This window comes from Engraulis encrasicolus, chromosome 17 (genome assembly GCF_034702125.1).
Source record: "Engraulis encrasicolus isolate BLACKSEA-1 chromosome 17, IST_EnEncr_1.0, whole genome shotgun sequence".
NCBI lineage: Eukaryota > Metazoa > Chordata > Actinopteri > Clupeiformes > Engraulidae > Engraulis > Engraulis encrasicolus.
Genome location: NC_085873.1, coordinates 15,293,338 through 15,312,589, shown reverse-complemented (window position 1 = coordinate 15,312,589; position 19,252 = coordinate 15,293,338). Strand labels below are relative to the sequence as shown.

General features: G+C 38.7%; 2 protein-coding genes across 5 annotated transcripts in view; both read left to right on the top strand.

Moving 5' to 3' along the window:
• The window catches only part of tmem94 (transmembrane protein 94), a 30,899-nt gene extending 21,418 nt beyond the window's left edge, over positions 1–9,481 (top strand). For all 4 annotated transcript variants that reach the window (XM_063221832.1, XM_063221831.1, XM_063221830.1 and 1 more), the window contains exons 23-31: positions 261–450; positions 860–937; positions 1,279–1,364; positions 2,005–2,086; positions 2,189–2,352; positions 2,637–2,731; positions 3,015–3,108; positions 4,916–5,086; positions 6,969–9,481. In XM_063221832.1, coding sequence (XP_063077902.1) covers positions 261–450; positions 860–937; positions 1,279–1,364; positions 2,005–2,086; positions 2,189–2,352; positions 2,637–2,731; positions 3,015–3,108; positions 4,916–5,086; positions 6,969–7,041 — 1,033 coding nt within the window. In that variant the 3' untranslated portion in view covers positions 7,042–9,481. The remainder of the gene's footprint in view (positions 1–260; positions 451–859; positions 938–1,278; positions 1,365–2,004; positions 2,087–2,188; positions 2,353–2,636; positions 2,732–3,014; positions 3,109–4,915; positions 5,087–6,968) is intronic.
• Positions 9,482–10,055: 574 nt separating this feature from the next.
• LOC134467863 (alpha-actinin-2-like) overlaps positions 10,056–19,252 on the top strand; it is a 36,077-nt gene continuing 26,880 nt past the window's right edge. The window contains exons 1-9 of the mRNA XM_063221833.1: positions 10,056–10,286; positions 13,518–13,632; positions 13,877–13,996; positions 14,483–14,569; positions 15,003–15,090; positions 16,518–16,596; positions 17,873–17,954; positions 18,532–18,617; positions 18,795–18,887. Coding sequence (XP_063077903.1) covers positions 10,164–10,286; positions 13,518–13,632; positions 13,877–13,996; positions 14,483–14,569; positions 15,003–15,090; positions 16,518–16,596; positions 17,873–17,954; positions 18,532–18,617; positions 18,795–18,887 — 873 coding nt within the window. The 5' untranslated portion in view covers positions 10,056–10,163. The remainder of the gene's footprint in view (positions 10,287–13,517; positions 13,633–13,876; positions 13,997–14,482; positions 14,570–15,002; positions 15,091–16,517; positions 16,597–17,872; positions 17,955–18,531; positions 18,618–18,794; positions 18,888–19,252) is intronic.

The following is a 19,252-nucleotide window of genomic DNA, read 5'->3' as shown; positions in this document are numbered from 1 at the left end:
TATCTTTTGGTGGCCAACACAGTTGGTTAAAGGGACACTGTGTTGGATGGTGGCCAGAGCAGGTCTTGCAATTATGCTGCTCATTGAAACTGTGCTGCCTAATGCCAAATTTGATCTTTTCATGAATATTTACAACATAATCAGCTATTTACTTGTATGACCCAAGTACATTGAGTTCTGCAGCCAAAAATGTCTATTGATGGAAAATCATACTTTATTTTACTTTATATACGCCTCTAAAGTTAACCTTTGTGTTGCAGCATCGCTCTGGATCCACTGTACCCTTCTCGCTGCTCGTGGGAGACGTTCGGCTACGCCACTAGCTGCACTGTGACTGACAACAGCGAGGGACTGAGCCCCCTCAGCCTCTCTGGACAGCTCAACTCACTGGGCTGTTCCGTCACCTTCCACCAGGGGGAGAGTGTCAGCATGGTGAAGCTCATCGAACAGGTACAGTAGAGTTGCCTGCTTAACACCAGACTGGAGGCTACCTACGCAATTTCACACAATTTTGCGTTGTCTATGTTGGCAACAGTGTCAAACTGCAGTCATCACCTTTCCCCGTCATCACCTTTCCACCTTTCCGACTGCAGTTTGTTTGAATTGATACAACTGACACTATTGGCTGTGGACTATGTGAGAAAGTGTTTCTACACGTACAGTGAAGTAATTACTAGCTATTGATGTGGTCATGTTCTAAAATATTTGTGGCGAAACACTGTTTATCAAAAATGCTTTACTGTACTGAGCTGCTTTACTGACTATTTTGTTCCCAGCACTTCTAAAGGTGCAACTGTTTAAAAAGCAATTGTAAGCGCTGTCTTAACCATTTGGCCCTTCTATTGTGCTTTGTCTTCAGGCTAGACACACTACGTATGGGATTAGGAAATGCTTCCTGTTCTTGTTACAGTGCCAACTCACTCTTGTCATTATACAGGTATGTGTACGTGTGTGTGTTTATCTGTCTCTCACTGTCTCAATAATACTATACTGCAATAAAATCCAACAACAACATCATCAAAACAACAAAATCAGTTTATTGTGCCATTGTTCTCTGAAATGAATGCATAACAAAATGAGCAATTCGTTATTGGAAAAAGTAACTGGAATTAATTTGTTCACAATAAATTACATTCAGCGTTATTCAAAGCTATGCTCAGAATAATAAGCATGGTCTGTAACTATGGACTATGTTGATAAACGCCTTCTCAACAAGTATAACTACTGTGTATTCTATCGTTTTATGTGCCGACTGGCCATATTGCTTTGTATCCGTAGTTCCTGGCCGCCGTAGTTCAGTTGCCTCCTCCCATGAACGTCACTGACATCCTGTGGCTGTCCATTTTCAGCTACCCACTGCTGAGGTGAATTTGAGCTTCACACTAATTCATGCAGCTACTTTGACTTAAATTTATAGCCGATGTGGCAAAGGGCAAAAACTGTGTGTTCCAATGGTTTTGTGCATTCTCTAGTAAACCAAAGAAATATCTATTGAACAGTGGATTAAAACGTAAATAATATGTAATAAAGGTGTGAAACAAGGTGATTAGATTGCATTTTTCTACCCAGTTTAACCAATTGGGTGGGTAATCAAAACTTTTTGGCTGTTCAGTACTTACCTCTGTACCATTTCAAGCTATTCAATAGATGTCCACAACTTGAATCGCTAAAAATAACTTAGGGTGACCCCAAACTTCTAACGGTAGTGGACGTGTGAGATGGTTAGGGATACATATGGAGTATTTTCACAGTCACGTGTCCGGAGTGGCTGGGAATTTGATCTGGTTTACTCCTTGTAACATGTGACTATTTTTTTCAGCCTTTTAAATTATGGCAAAGGCAGGTAAAACTATAGTGGGCAGCATAGATTCAACAAATTATAGAAAGATTAATCAAGCCAAGAATTATTATAATCTGACGTCTATTTGTTGATTTGTTTTTTTTATTATAATGATGTTGATGATTTATTCTTCTTACTATTGCTATTCATTGGTGTACGTGTAGCGTGTCCTTCCTTGGAAAACCACCAGACAGTTCAGTGATGACTGTTGCAACGGGTAAGAACTTGGACGCCATTCCAAGAAAGGTATGTCTTTACTAAAATGTGCTTGACTATTTTATATCAGCCATGCCAGCCATGTGTGTACTTGAGAAAGTCAACTGTGTATTTTGTTTTCTCCAACCGCAGACACAGCAGTATTTCTTGGGGTGCTTTCTCTTAAAATTTGGCGTGACGATGATGACATACCTGTTGGGTTTGGGTTTCTCCCTGCAAGAGGTGTGTTCCATAGCTGCTAACCTTACCCAAACCAACATCAATGTCAACGCCAGCTGCTGCATATTCACACCCAGGTACAGTGTTTTTAACTGAAAAGCTTTTCTGTGAGTGTTTGGTAACACTGTTTGATGGTGTCTTTTATTAAGTCTGTCTACATGTATAGCCCTGTAATATGATGTACTAACACTTAGCTAACCCAAAGCCTAAGGTACAATGCATGGTCATAATGTTACATGTTGTTGTGTTGATACACTGCATGTAATTAATGTAACTGAGTCAGTGAAATAATGTAACGAGTGCTTTCAAAATATAAAGAAATAGTAAGAATATGTAACCAAGACTTTTTTTCTGTCACTAGCTCGTCTGATGATGCTCCAAGGTGGTTTTATGAGTTTTCCAACGGCCTGCTGTTGGTGCAGAAGGTCATGTCTTGCTTTCTTGCGTTGCACATAGGTAAAGTGTTTTGTCATTATCCAGGATAATAAAGTTCTTAAATAATTTTGCACAGTAACTTTCACATTCTTTTTAGGCGCCCCACTTACAAATGCATGGCAATTAGATTAAAATACTATGTCAATGTGACAGCCTGCAAATATGATGCTACAGTCAACATACTGGCACTTGTCACATGCTCTCCAACGGGTATAAAACTGCCTTAATTTGGCAAGTGCCTAGTTTCATCGTTTCAATGTCCATGTAGAGGTTGTTGTGTAACAATCGCACATTTGTTTTCTAGTGATCATCTCCTTGAGCTATGTCCACCGCTCGCAGCCTTTGTGGAAGAAGAACCCCTTCAGTAACACATGGTGGTGCCTCACTGTTCCTGTGGTGTAAGTGTTTCTTACTGAAACATATTATCATACCAGAGGGTTAAGATGACACACTGACTTGACTGCGTTTGTGTATTACGACTTTGCACGTTAACTCGTGCTAAACAACACCCTGTGACGGGTTAGGTTTAGGCTTAGGTTTTGATCAGGGGACAGCGAAGCCTTTTTTGGTGTTTAGCAACAGAAATTCGCTGCGGCAGCAGAAATTTGCTGATATGACGGGAAAACCGTGTGCCCCTGGTCACAAAACAAAAGTGCTTTCCCTTGACTTAAAGTGATACTGTCCCATTTTTGGAAATAAGCTTATTTTACACCTCCCCTTGAGTTAAATAATAGGGTTTTACTTTTCTCCTGCACTTTCAACCGTTCTCTGGGTATGGCAGTGCAATTTTTACCTCCATGCTAGCAGTTAACATTGAGTCCTATGAGACCAGTTCGTGGCTAACTGGTCTCATAGGACTCAATGTTAACTGTTAGCTTGGAGGTGAAATGTGCACTGCCATAATTAGAAAACGGTTGGAAGTACAGGAGAAAGGTAAGAGCCTATTATTTAACTCAAGCGGAGGTGTAACATAAGCTTATTTCCAAAAATGGGACAGTATCACTTTAACTTGCGAAGGCATTGCACCTCAACGTGGAATAACTGCAGTGAAATGATTACGCCTTTGTGTATTTCTAGTCTGGTGTCTGTATAACACTCGCACATTTGATTTGTCTTTTGGCAAGCCAGACTAACATGTAAAGATTAGTCTGTAATCTCTCCATTCATCTGTGGGTGGGATCAAAGCATTGTTGAACTTTTTGCAATGACAAATGAGAAGATAATCTAAAGATATTCTTCTCTTTCAAGTTATTTTGACATCATGACATGAGTTGTAAGAAGGCGTTTTTGCCTACAGTTTGGAAGCACAATTGTCCATAATTGATGTAAGTTTTTCCAGTTTTTCCAAGGTGTTGCTTGATCATCTGTAGCAAACAATATCTTCAAACAAGGTGGAGTAAAAGGTGCCACTATTTTGTGAAAGTATGACTTATGGTGATGGTGAATAAAAGAAAGCAGGCCTGTTCCACGCATGTCCTTTGTCAGTGTAGTGAAAGCAAGATTTACACAAGGATGAGACATTAATAACTCACCCCAACAATTTATAACTGGCATAGCTATTTGCATAATTTGCAAGTGGACTTAGCCATTGGCATTGTTGTGATAGTCGTATTTCTGGAATAGCATTTCAGTGACTGGATCGCTTTATTTTTACTGAATATATGTAGTTGGGCAAAGCTCCTCACAGCCTTGTTGGTGTCTGGGCTGTTTCCGTTCCTAGACCAACAGAAGTTCAAATGTAAGCCATTAACTTAGCGCGCTGTGGCGCAGAGCCCCCCACATTTGGGCTTGCATGCCCATGGGGACCCCGGTTCGAGTCCGGCCGGGGTAATTTCCCAGCCCTACCCCATATCTCTCTCCTGCTCATTTCCTGTCTCCTCTCACACTGTCCTGTCATAACAAAGGCCCAAAAAGTCCCCAAAGCACAAAAATGTTTGTCATTCAAAGTATGTACTTGCTTAGTACTATTTCAACCTTAGGGGTGCAGTAATATAAATTCATAAGTGCAGAGGTTTGTTATAAGCTGAGGAACCACTGGAATGACTTGGGCAGCATGACCTTAAACTTGAAAAAAGTTGTTGATATAGCTTTAAGTTAAACCTTAGGATGTACTATAGGTTTTCAAGGGTAAGTGGAAAAATGTGATGAATTCAGTTTTGAACAGAAGAAGAATAAGGAGATGACACAAAAAATCTATCGTTCCAGGTTGTTGGGGCAGGTGCTCCAAGCCACTGTGGATTTCCAATTGTGGAAAGACCGAAGTTCAGACTTGAGTTTCTCGTTAAGCGACATCCCGTTTGTGGTGTGGCTAGTGGGCTTCCTGTCTACTGCTCTGGTGGTCATGGTCAACGAAGTTGTCAAACTACACGAGATAAGGTAAATATTATTTGCCTTGGATTCTTTCTTCCTTTTTTTCCTGCGCCTTCACCCCTGGCTAAAGACCATTATAGGCCAGTCAATCTAGCGTTTGACCCGGGACAAATTGCAATAGTAATCATTCCATGTAATCCCTAGGTATGTCTAAATAACATATTACAAAAGAAAGTGAATAAAGAAGCACTCATCAGATTTCTTTTTTCATTTTTAATCGCCTCACATCACAGACAGATTCAAATCGCCATTTCACACTGAAGAAGGGTGTAAGCCTGAAACGTCTGTGATGTGAGGCGATTAAAAATTAAAAAAGAAATCTGATGAGTGCTTCTTTATTCACTTTCTTTTGAGATTTGAGTTCATTCATTGACGAAGTTAAGCACCCAGTGTAAAGTGTAAGAAGACAAGGTGTTGAGCGCGCTTCCTGATCTTTCTAAATAACATATTAAAAATCTACAGCTTTATATTTAGTGGAACATACTTTTTTTCAAGGTTAAAGTTGGAGATTTCCCATTCATTTTCCCATAGGGAGACAATATAGGAGATATAGGCTACGTTTTTAAACAATGAGATATCAATTTGAAACTTTCACAGTAATTTACTCAAGCAAAGAGAAAGATTTTTTTGTATTGCAAGTTGTCTGAAATATGATGATTAAATATGCAAATGAGATCACATCTACTTAAAAAAAAGTGACAAATTATGCAACAACGGGCAAAACATAAAACAAATTGCAAAAATAATGATTCACACTTTTTATTGATACTTTATCCACCCTACATCACATATGAAAAATCTACCTCCATCACTTTAGTGGAACATACTTTTTTGAAGGTCAGAAGTTGCAGATTTCCAATGCATTTTGCCATTCAGTGGGTAAAATCGGATACTTTTGACCTTGGGAAAAGTATGTTCCACTGAATTGATGAAAGTAGATGTTTGATATGTGATGCATATGGTTCATATAGTAATAGTTCATATAATGTATGAAACATTTCTATTGCAATTTGTTTTATGCTTGACCTGCTACCACAGATTTTATCACATATTTCAGTACATATGAGCTTATTTGCATATTTCATCATCATATTTCAGAAAACCTGCAATACAAAAATTGTTTGCCTGAATGTGAGTTACCAACTGTGAAAGTTTCAAATGAATATGTCATAGTTTGAAATTTTAAGTGAAAAGAGAAGTCCGCGACACTGCTTGTCTATTTATGATTTAATCGAGCAACGTTTCGACCTTCAGGTCTTCATCAGGCAAAGTGTGAACATGGCATTGAGTGGGTCAATGCCATATTCACACTTTGCCTGATGAAGACCTGAAGGTCGAAACGTTGCTCGATTAAATCATAAATAGACAAGCAGTGTCGCGGACTTCTCTTTTCACTTGGATTTACTCTCATTGTCCTGCACCTGGCCCATCGGGTGGGATGTGCACACATCTACTTCTCTGAACTTGATAGTTTGAAATTTTACCCTATTCGCCTTGTATCTCCTAATTGTCTCCCTATGGAGAAATGAATGGCAAATCTGTCAACTTTGACCTTGAAAGAAAGCATGTTCCACTAAATATAAAGCTGTAGATAATATGTGATACAAGGGGGTTTAAGGATCACTTTAAAGTAGGAACGATTACTATTGCAATTTATCCCGGGTTTGGGCCTTTTTAGAGCTAGATTGACTGGCCTATTACCTGCTTAATACAACAGTTGTATCCATTTTTTGTATTTACATTTTTAATTTACATACACCAGTAATTTTCAATGTATCAATTTTTCATTTGCAATGAAAACAAAACGGCAAAAACAGCAGGAGTGGTTCACGTGTTTAGCATGGAGGATGATTGCTAACTAATCATGTACTGTTGTGTTGTTTCACAGGGTCAGAGTGCGTTACCAGAAGAGGCAAAAACTACAGTTTGAAACTAAATTGGGCATGAATTCTCCTTTTTGACCGTATGACATTTACATTTATTTGGATTTGTACACTGAAGTATCTCTTTAAAAATGAAGAACCTTTCTCAGAACCAAGAGGTCCGCACCAAATATCCAGCCTGGTCAGATGTACTGTACATTTCACCAAATCCACTGATAACATCATCCTAATGTAAATCTTATTTATTTTTTATTTTTTTATTGTTCTTTTTTTTTACATTCCTTCCCTAAAATACAAAACAAAACATTGTCTTCTTCTGCCATTTTTCAAAGGTTTTGAATATTGACAATGAATGGTCTAGAATTTTGGAAGAAGCTCATGGCTGTCATGTATGACATAATTACAGCAGCAACTAATGTGTTTCACATTTTTGGCTACGGCAGTGTGTGCTTTTTTTGGAGCATATTTGAGTAAGGCACGGCCTTCCGAAACATTCATTGACCGTGTCAAAGGGCCCCATGTTATAGCATAACTGAAGTGGTTTTAAAGGTTTTTGTTGCTAGTCTACCTCCCATTTCCTCATTCTGTGGTGCAGAATACATGATTATTAACTTATGCAGTTCCACCTTAAAAGCTATTTAATCAGAATTTGTTTTGCATATACTGTAAATGAAAAGCACAGTCTGATATATGTATATATCTTGATTTACCCTCCTCCGCAGTTTCAGTGCCACCATAAGCCAAATACATTTGTTCATTGGTCCTGCAAGCATCACCATACACAAGCCTTTCTGTTATTTTTATTTTATTTATTTTCTAGTAGTCATCCGGTCATATCCCAATGAGATGAATGCTGACACAACATGTCTTATACATACACATATCTTTGCATGACAGTAAGTAAAGGGCTGTCCAGCTGCTTTGGATGGCAAAGCCCTGTTTAACTGTTTAGCAGAGCTGATATTGGTGCTGCGGTCTCTATGGGGGACTCAATACAAATGATTGTCAAATAGGGAAAATACAATTTTTAAATGTGGTTGATGTGGTAAATGTGAAAACAATGAAATTAGGAACTCTATTTTTATGTCTTATATTTTTTATTAATGCTTCAAATGTTATGCATGACGACTTTGGGGGATGCTGTCTTTGCAGTTTCGCAGTGATATGAGGAAGTTTGGGCACGCTTTTGGAAAATCATTTCATCGATTTATCTCTGGTAGAGCTTTTGAAGCAGTAACTTCCTTTCAACACATGTTCAACCGCAGGGAAATAGAAACATTTCGATTGTGAAATAATTTTAAGAAGTGTAACGGAAACAATTGTGTGAGGATTTGAACAAAAAATAGGCACGTGCATATTTACATATACATATGTGCATATGGGCACCCCAAAGAAGGTATACCATTAATTAATGCTCACCTTTGCAGCACAAACATGTTTTAATGACTTTGTAAGGCCTTCAGTAACAAAGACAGAAAGGCTTGGTCATAAAAATGTTAATTATCATACTGTATATAATAGCAGACTATGCTTGTCCTAAGTTCTGTCTTGGAGAGTGGCATTATACGATTTCACAACTGAAATGTTTCTCCTTCCTTATGGTTTATGTTGAAATGAAGTTCAAGATTCAAGATTCTTTTAATAGTCCCGAAGTAAATTTGTCTTGGACATACATAGCTGCCACATACACACAACATACACATGACGCCAAAAAACAAAAACAACAATAAACACACACATACATAGAAACACTCAAGTGCATATCCACCACAGCCCACCACCCACATACATGGCATTACAGGATGGTAGTTGTTAATGACCTGCGTTCAGTAGGTTAACAGAAACAGGGATAAAAGAAAACCTATACCTATTCAAAAACCTTTTCTTGTTTTTAACTGGTACTCTGAATCGCCTGCCAGAGGGTAGCAGCTCATATTCTGGGTACAGAACATGTGATGGATCCTCAATTATTTTCCTAGCATGCCTAACTACAGACTCTTCATATATTGCTTGGAGGGTGGCCACCTTCAGTGCAGTGCGGGTCAGTCTGACTATTTGAGACTTCACTTTCACTGTCAGGTTTCCAAACCAAAAGTTGCTGCTTCAAAACCTCAATGAGATAAGCCGATGTAAAAAAAAATACAATATGGTGCCCGAACTTTCTCATAGCACTGTATAATGTAATGAATTGAATAATTTGAACAACTTGGGGTAGACATGACTCTGGAGGACCAATGGAGCATGTGTGAAAGGGCACCTTTCCCCATCACTGACAATCTGACCTAACCTAAACCACATTGGATTGGGACAAGGGCAAACATGTGCACTGGCCTCTTAAATGCTTTCATGACATACTGTAAAGGGGTACGTGACTTTACGAATGGTCACAAGTTTTATGAATGTTAATTATGATCAGTGTATATTTTGTATATTTTTTACTTCTGTGGTATTTTTCCCCAGATTATTTGTGTATCAGTTAGCGTTTGTCATGAAAAATAAACTTTTGTTTTTCATTTAATTTGGCTCCGGCAATTCCATATAATTGCTTTCACCTATTTTTCAAGGGCACAAAATGTTTAAAAAATGTTTTTTGTCTTGCGTCTGGAAAAACTGAACTGATGAATTTATCACAAATGAATTTTCATCTGGATAAATTGTCTACACTGTCACTGGGTGATTAATTGATTCTTAAACTGTATCTAGGTTACTTGAAACAAACCCAACTTTATTGTTTTCATTGAATTGTTTTCAATGGGCTGCACATCCAACTTTGAAAAAGTTTTCAATTGCCTATCCTTTGATAACATTTTGTCCACTGTATGCAGTAAATAAATTGATGAGATTCCAGTGGACGACTTTTTTTTTTTAAGGCTGGAGTTTTTTAACATTGCCCTCTGTTCAGTCAGCGCGCATGTATCGGTGATGTCTGGAACATGAGTGCAATTCTGTGCTGTTTATTTACGTTTCTGTCGACCTCACTCCGGACTGGCATAGTGGGACACACCGCGATATTAACTCTTTGCTGCCCCTGATGTCTAGGGAACTCCGTGATAGCGTCGGTCACATGACAAGTAAAAAAATATTAATTGGACGCTTACGTTGGGGGGTGCCTCACATTCGGGTTGGATTAGGCAAGAAGATCAAGAGATCCCCGGGTGACTTTCCAGCTGCAAGTACCGGCTACAATACCAATTTTACTCATGTTTCAAGAAGAGACGATGCAATATAATAATGGCTATGAGCAAGATGTTTATATGTCGCAAGTAGAAGAATGGGACCGAGACCTTTTGCTGGACCCAGCATGGGAAAAGCAACAGAGAAAGGTTTGTTTAATTCCACCAGGTAACAAGTGTAGGCTGTTTCACCTGTCATCACATTCGCTTTCTAGATGTCAGGTCTTGGGCTACAGCTTATGGTTTAGTTTGTCCTGAAGTAAAGGACAAATGTTAGCGACTAAATAGGCTATGTCTTTCCTGTAGGGGTTAGATATGCACAATGTATGGTGAACAGTATCTTAAATTAAATAGCCTACAATAGATGTTGGGTAGGCTATTGCAGGAAAACTAGTTTGACAAAGATGGATATGGTTAGGCCTATGGAACAAAACATTTTATTAGTGTTGTCGAGCCTAACGTGTGCGTTTTTTTAAGTGATTTTGTCCTATTAATCTACTGATGCTGTATGGGTATTCAGCCAACTACTTTTGGGGATTGTGTGTGCGTGCGTGCGCGCGCGCCTGTGTGTAGTCTATGTGCGCGCACTGCACCATGCCCTCTGCAATGTGCTGTGATGACAATGGTGTTATGTTTCATTGGGTCAAGGTGCACTGTGCACTGTCCAAACATAGTGCAGGGTTCTTGATCTAGTCATAAAATCTATGTTTAGAGACTGACATCACAAAGAACTTGTTCACACCAGTCAGAATGGTTGTGTCTTCTTGAGTAAATCTGTTAAGTGGTTAGCGTGGATATATGGATATATTTTGGTCATACTGTCTTCTAATAAATCAGACCATTTAGAAATGTATTACGCTGTTGGTCTGACATCCTTTCTGTTTGCCTCAGCCAGAGGACCCCCACCACCACCACCACCACCACCACCACTACCAGCTCTACATAAAACTAAAATAAAGCAGGCTACATATAGGCTATCAATAAAAAAAATGAGCAGAATTTCATTATTAACTTTTATTTTTACCAAAGGTTTCTCTCTCTCTCTCTCTCTCTCTCTCTCTCTCTCTCTCTCTCTCTCTCTCTCTCTCTCTCTCTCTCTCTCTCACACACACACACACACTCACACACACACATGCACCCACACATATTTATTTATCTTTTGAGAACACAAAAAACCCACAAAGATTTCTACTTTCATATAGGCTACTACACTAGGCCTATATGTCATAAAACAAAGCTCGAATCTCGAATATTTGGATGGGGAAAGTTTGCATACTAACACTTATCTTGTTACCTCTCTTACCAGTATAGGTAAGTCTAAAAAGACTGGAGGATAAAGATCCTGGTAACACTTTACTTGACGCTGGCGTCATACGTATATAACGGTGTCATAACATTGTCATAATGCCGTCATGAATGTGTCATAAACATTATGTCAATGTCATAAACATTGTATGACGTTGTCTTTAAGTGAAATTCGGTTATGACAAAGACAGGCCAAACCATGTCAACTTTTCATGGTCATAAAATGTTTAGGCTATGACATTGGCATTATGTTTATGACGCGTTCATGACACTATTTTGACACTGTTATGACATTGTTATGTCATACGTATGACGCCGGCGTCAAGTAAAGTGTTACCAAGATCCTTGGTCCAGGTACTTCAGGTGATTGAAGTAGTTAATAAAAACAACTTTATTATTTTGGCAAAAGCAATGCAATCCTGGACCGAGGATATTTTTCCTCCAGTCTTTTTTGCACCCTCCAAGAGCACCAGTCGATTTTGAGAGATAGCCTACTAGTAGCGCTCTACCTACGCCTCTATAGTTAACTCTAAATTGACACCTGTTAAATGCTATCGCGGCTTTGTTGTTTTGCAACACTACAGCTGTTGTTCTGGATTTAGTGGCTGGTGGATGGAGAACATTCATGTACCCTCCCCATCTACCCTTGCCTGTTCGCAATGTGTCTGCTGCACAATCAATCATCCATAGAGCACTGTTGCCTGGGTCACATAGCTAGCAGCGCTCACGACAAGGTGTGCATTCCAATATGCGACCTTGCGTCCTCCACTTGGCCTTGTGGCCTCACGTTTTGCTGATGCCCCGCCGCCGTGGAGAAAACAATTACGTTTCCCCGCTGTCAGCCTAGCCACAGCAATTTTTTGGGGACTATACTTCATTAACCATCCTGTTTACAAATGAGAAAATGACTTTACAATTTAGCTTTTGCGAGATATTGAAATATAATTCTGTTGTCGGTGATGTCATCACAACGTACAGTATTACTTCCTGGTACGAGGCCACAAGCACAAGTGGAGGACGCAAGGTCACATATTGGAACGCACCCAAGGACTGGGCATGGTGTCTGTTTTTTTTGCTGATGCCATTTGATATTGTGGCGGCGTGGTCATTTCTTGGTCCAACCTAACAACACAAGAATAGCATGGAGATGTTGTGTGTGCTACTGTAAGCCTACATAAAAACCCTTTTCAGATGATAGCAGAATGATAGTTACTTTTCCTCCTCAACCATTTAGCCTACTTTATGTTTACCAAAGTGAGTTGTAGACGACATGCAGTGAAATGTACATTAGTATTTTTTTAATGCAGTACTTGTTTTTAAATTGGCTCTTTATTCATGTTAATCTCAGTCCTCTTGTCTGTCATGTTTGTCCGTATTGTATGTATGTATGTATGTATTGTCCGCTGACCCACAGTCCCTCGTTTTCAGTGTTAATTTTGTGCAAACGACCCTACACTATAAATCACGCTGTCTATCGGTTGGAAATCTTGTCTTTTCTATCAGCTATCAGATGTGGTAGGCCTAGCATGAAATAGCAGAATATCAGAATTGAATAACTCCACTGCTTTTCATTTAAGTATTGTGTAACTGACAGAGCTGACACCTCATACATTGACTGAGTATTGAAAAAAACATTCAGTATTGCACGTGCACTGTATTTGGTATTGCTCTGCCTATTTTAGGTACGTATGTGTGATATTCATCAGGATTATCCACATCTATTTATTTTCATTCAATACAGTGGACACCCGTGGGTACAAACATGCCAAGTTTGCGGCAACTTGAGAACAAACATGCCAACTTGTGTTACTGTATTCTCCTGCATTAATGTATATGTCACAACTCCCACATGGGTAGGTTATATTTTGAACCTTTTTGGACAAAATGTATTCATTTGATAGAAACATTGAGGAAATTATTTGAGGGAAAACATCTACCACCTGGTAGGAGATGTCTCAACATTTAAGGCCCCTTATATAGGCCCTTTTTAGCTCTTTGTGACTAACATGTTTTTATGTTGTATTAAAGCGTTTTCCTTTACAGTATTCTCTATCTTTCCCCCCTTTTTTCTTCAAGACTTTTACTGCTTGGTGCAACTCTCACCTGAGAAAAGCTGGGACTCAAATTGAGAACATCGAGGAAGACTTCCGGAATGGCCTGAAACTCATGCTGCTGCTCGAGGTCATCTCTGGTACTGTACTGACACAGAACACACAGACACATCTCCGTCATCACAGCACATGGCTTAGACTGGTATGACCCGCCCATAATACTTCTTTTCACTCGTATTCATGGGCGGGTCATACCAGGCTATACATGGCTGGGATTATGTTTGATAATTGTATGCCTGGGATTATTTTTTCATGGTATTATTTTCAGTACATTTCCTCCACTTGTCTTCTCAGATCATTTTGTCCTTGCTTTTTGGTTCACAGGTGAGCGGCTACCTAAGCCAGACAGAGGGAAAATGCGCTTTCACAAAATAGCCAATGTCAACAAAGCTTTGGAGTACATTACCAGTAAAGGAGTGAAATTAGTCTCTATTGGTGCAGAGGGTACGTTTGCATTAGCTATGTGTTTGTTTGCATTATGCTATTGGAAGGCAGGCTACATCACAAGTTTGGAAACATTTTGGTGTTGTCATGCCTCTTTACTTTTCAACGTTGTGCATGGACACAACATCCATTCAGAGTAAAAGTAGAGAATGTAATTGAGTCATTCATTTTCAAAATGTATGCTGCCCATTCACAAATTTGATAATTTCATGAACGTTTAATAAACTTATATCTGATCTAACAGTTAGTTTTACAGCCAAACATCTACAGTACTGGAAATTCTAAATTGCAGCCACTGAGAACATCCACGGAGAACATTTTTATGTATGAAAAGTCTACTATTCCCATTGATAATGAATGCTTAGAAATTGATGGTGGCGGAAAATATGCATTCTGGAAATAATTTAGGAGTATTACATTTGCTTAGGGTAACAACTGATACGTTGATAGGTTGTTTTCACTGGATTGTTTTCTGTTTTCCCACAGAAATTGTGGATGGAAATCTGAAAATGACTTTGGGAATGATCTGGACAATCATCCTTCGTTTTGCTATCCAAGATATTTCAGTAGAAGGTATGATATGATTTGATATTTCAGTAAAAGGTGTGTGATTTGATATTTCAGTAAAAGGTGTGTGATTTGATATATCAGTAAAAGGTGTATGATTTGTATGACATAGGCTACTAAATGTATCTAGTTTGTAGAATGTAGTAAGAGCTTCGTAGCAAAATGGCGTACATCCATTTCACAACATTTTGGGAAATTGACACTTTTGTATTGGGCATTGCATTGCAAAATGCTTTTTTATACTGGTTTAAAAAATATTTGAATACAATATCCGAATAGTCCGAACAGTCATTTCCAATAACAAAATGATAAAGTAAAAAAAGGCATTTACGTCATTTTGCCATGACATTTGGCATTTACGTCATTTTGCCATGACATTTGGCATTTACGTCATTTTGCCTCTTTAAGTTATAAAGCTAACAGATTGTGTGCATTTCAGAAACCTCTGCCAAGGAGGGCCTTCTCCTTTGGTGCCAGAGAAAGACGGCTCCTTACCGTAATGTTAACGTTCAGAACTTTCATTGCAGGTCTGTTTACCATTTTCATCTCTTTCATTCTCCTTAGGGCTATTACAAGAAAGTAATTTTGCATGCTCAGAGGAAAATGTGGGCTACTATAGGCTACTGCCCTATAAAGGCGAAGTGCAGTAATGACATATTTGTTTAAAATTGAGTTTAGACTGAAAATGGTCTTCATTACAGCTCCTATATCTTGTGACAAAGCTGTATGGTCAAAATGTGTCATGTTTTAGGCAGTAGGTTGGATATTGTACTTACTGCAACTTTAGTACAATATCCAACCTACTGCCAAGGCTTTGAAGACATTTTCTCAGTTTCACTGTTGGCGTAGTTACTGCACTTTGCCTTTGTAGGTAGTATAGTTTTTTAGGTCAGGATCTTGAAACATACCGATTTTCTTATGGTGATGGCATTTCTCATGGATCTTGTTCAGACATTTCTGTGGTGGGCAAAAACAATAGTAATACTACAGTAGTTATGCCGTGCTGCACATAAGTTGACATACCTAGCAAATTGATGTTGTCTTTTTAAAGAGAATATCAATTATAGCAACAAAACATTTTCTTTCACTCATTCTTATTCTTTTCAGAAGCGCTTAATTATCGCTCAACTTACTCTTTTAAAACCTCACCTGGTTCACTTTTTGGTCCTTTTGCAGAGGACCGGTTCATTAAAGTGCTGTATTTGTCAAAGCGACCCTAAATGACCCTGATCAAAAGTTTTTTTGTACTGTTTATGGCCCGCTTTTAGATTAAGTATTTTGTGGTAATTTCTGAGATGGCAAAGCCGTCCAACCAGGTTCTGGTTCCTATAATATCTTTTAAGAGTCTTGTCTGAAGTCTGCATTTTTTTAACCTGGTTCTCACACATTTTTTAGGTCCCCCATTGTGATCGCGACTGAATGATATTAAAATGAAATAGCCACTCATGGTTGCACTGTAGCTTGTTTGGTACCATTCATATTCTCCGCAAAACTGCTGGAAAACACAAATTCTGCAAGGGTATTCAACTTATTCGCAGCACTGGTTTGGCAAATTGGGAAAGTTGGGAGAGTTGGGAAGGTGCTCACTCTCTCTTTTAGAAAGCCAGCAGAATTGTGTTTTGTTTTTGTGTCATGAAATGGCCATTGTAAAATAATCCTAAACCTGTGATCACTTGAAAGGGCTTGCATGGCTTGCAGTTACCGTGTGTTCGACACAATTGTTGAGGACATACAGTATATTCAGATGTATCCAATTCTTCTTTGGTCCACTCATATAGCATTGGAAAAAAGCTATTTTTTTATTTTATTACAGAATTATATTTACACAATGTAAATATACCACATCCAATAAATGTTGAACCAGTCTAGAAAAACTTTTTTTCATGTAGTTAGGCATGATTGTTTTGGATTCAATGCTTACTTTGACAACTGTCTCCCCCTTTTTACTGTAAAGCTGGAAAGATGGACTGGCATTCTGTGCTTTGATACATAGACATCGCCCCGATCTCATTGACTACGCAAAGTTAAACAAGGTTGTGCATCAGCTGTGTGTGCACTGTGTGGTAGACTGCTATTGTTGGAATCGAGTGCTTTGATCTATTTTATTTTTTTTAGTGTGAAGAGCATGCGAGTCGTGCGAGCAATAACCTTCCTAATGGACTGCTTCAGTAGAGGACAGATAGCTTCACACACAGTACAATGGTTCACACAACAGGATAGCTGCCTGACCTGACCTAACTGTGAAATATAAGATAGTTGTGGTGTTGTGTTTTGTGATTGTAATAGCCTTCAGAGCAACACACAGTCACCTAAATAGTTTCCTAAAAGTTTTTTTGAGCTTAATGCTCATGGGTATATGACAAGAAAACATCTTGTAATATTTTAAGTACCCAGCCACCTGCAGGGGGGTGGAACGTGTATTGCAACAGCCCTGTCTGTTTGATTATTTGTGCATCTGTGCATCTGTCTGTCTGTTTGTGTACCCATCCACAGTATTTTGGGTGGCCTGAGAGTGGCACCAAACACACAATATTGCGTGTAGCATTAGGTAAGGGGCAAGGTTAGCATCTCTGATTACTCTGGTTTAATATTCGTATTGATGACAAAACCTGTACATTACAACAGGGTACACAGTTCTTTAGCAGTCCATTTAGTCATTGGATGCCAGCCATTTTCGAAACATACAACTCAGCAGTGCCAGAGCAGTTTCAGCATTTTGGGTGTTTGTTCAACGCTATGCCTACAGGCTATATGTCAACACCACACCTTTAAAAAAACAAAAAACAGAATTGACACGCTTAAGCATCATTGGCACTGAAAGTAAGGATCCGAAATGACAATCCGAGTTGTATATTGTGCCATGACTACAGATTTTTGGAAACATACCCCAGATTTAATAAAATAATATTAAATACATTTGTGCATGCAGTGTGTTTACAATATTTTCTTGTGTATTTCCACATGGTTTTATTTTTAAAGGTGCACTGTGTAGGATGGTGGCCAGAGTAGGTATTACTCATTGAAACTGTGCTGCCTATTGCCAGATTTGATCGTCTAATAAATGTTTACTAAATAATAAACTAATATTTGCCAGTAGGACCCAAATACAGTGCATTTTGTTGCTAACAGTGTTTCTGGAAAGTCATTGGCGGATTCTTAGTCATAATGAAAAAAGGTATCATTTGGGAATGTCCAGCGTGAATTCCAGAAAGAAACTGATCAAAATATTACATGGTGCACCTTTAACTAAACTATTCTCTGCTAAATATTTGTCTTTCTCATGGTCACTGTCTCTTGGTCCGCGGACAGGATGATCCTATTGGGAACCTTAACTTGGCTCTTGAAGTGGCCGAGAAGCATCTCGATATCCCCAAAATGCTGGATGCAGAAGGTAGCAAGAAAACTACCTTTTTGTTGTCTTCTTCATAAAAATATGTCTTGAATGTGTTAATGTATTAAACAGAGCAACATATATACCTGTAAATACGTGGATGCTGTTGTGTTGGCTAAAATGACATTATGGTCATGACATTCTCGCAACACAATATAATCTACCAAATTGCTCGGATCTGAATGAGTAGATGTTTCTGAACTTGTATGGCTGGCAGAGATCCCACAGCTTTTAAACACTAACAATAGTGCATCCAGTGTCCAACCACCTCTTTTTTAAAACATAAATGAAAACTGTTTGTCTAATCTACGTACATTATGTCCACATAATAGCCTTGGTTTAGTTTAGGTTGTCTGCTCCAACCCTCCAGGTTTTCCTCAAATGTGAAAGAACCTCAGCATTGGAAAGTTTAATGTTTATATTTTCATTTTCCTATACATAAAATACACAGAGTATTGTGCACTGATTTCATTTATTAAACCCTACCATACTTTGTTGTGAAACACTGTCATATTGCTTCTATAACATGCTTTCTTACTTGTCCCCTTCACCTTGTCTGTCTTTATTATAACTGTAGATATTGTAAACACCCCAAAGCCAGATGAGAGAGCCATCATGACCTATGTCTCCTGCTTCTACCATGCATTTGCTGGAGCAGAGCAGGTACAATTTTTGCACACTACGATATATTATATTGAAATTACATATCATGTGTGTATCTAGTTGGTCCTTCCCACTTTCCTGCTCTATTGGTGGGTTCAGCTGAAATGGAACGTTGCTATTCGTATTTGTATCTGTATGAATCTGTATTTTATCTGATGTTATGTATAATTTGTCCAGGCAGAAACTGCAGCTAACAGGATCTGCAAAGTGTTGGGGGTGAATCAGGAGAATGAGAAGCTGATGGAGGACTATGAGAGGCTGGCTAGTGAGGTATGGCATGACACTATACACTTTAGAGACGTTACATGGTCAACACGGGCTAGCACCCATTAACACGCTTCTGATTAAAATTATGTGACGCGCATCAACATCAAAAAATGGTGGCACATCTTTTGCTTGTGTTTTTAGCAAAGGGGAAAGTGTTGTTTTTTTAAAAAAAAAAACAACACAGATTTATTTGACTTTGCATATAGCTGTTGGAGTGGATTCACCAGTGAGGTATTCATTATATTGTACACTCAAGAACTGGATAGTATCTTCTATTAGTCAGGGTCATTTTTCCAAAAAGTTGACACCTGAAGGCAAATCATGTTAATTTTCGGCATACAACTGATTTAGGGGTATTCAAGGGTGCT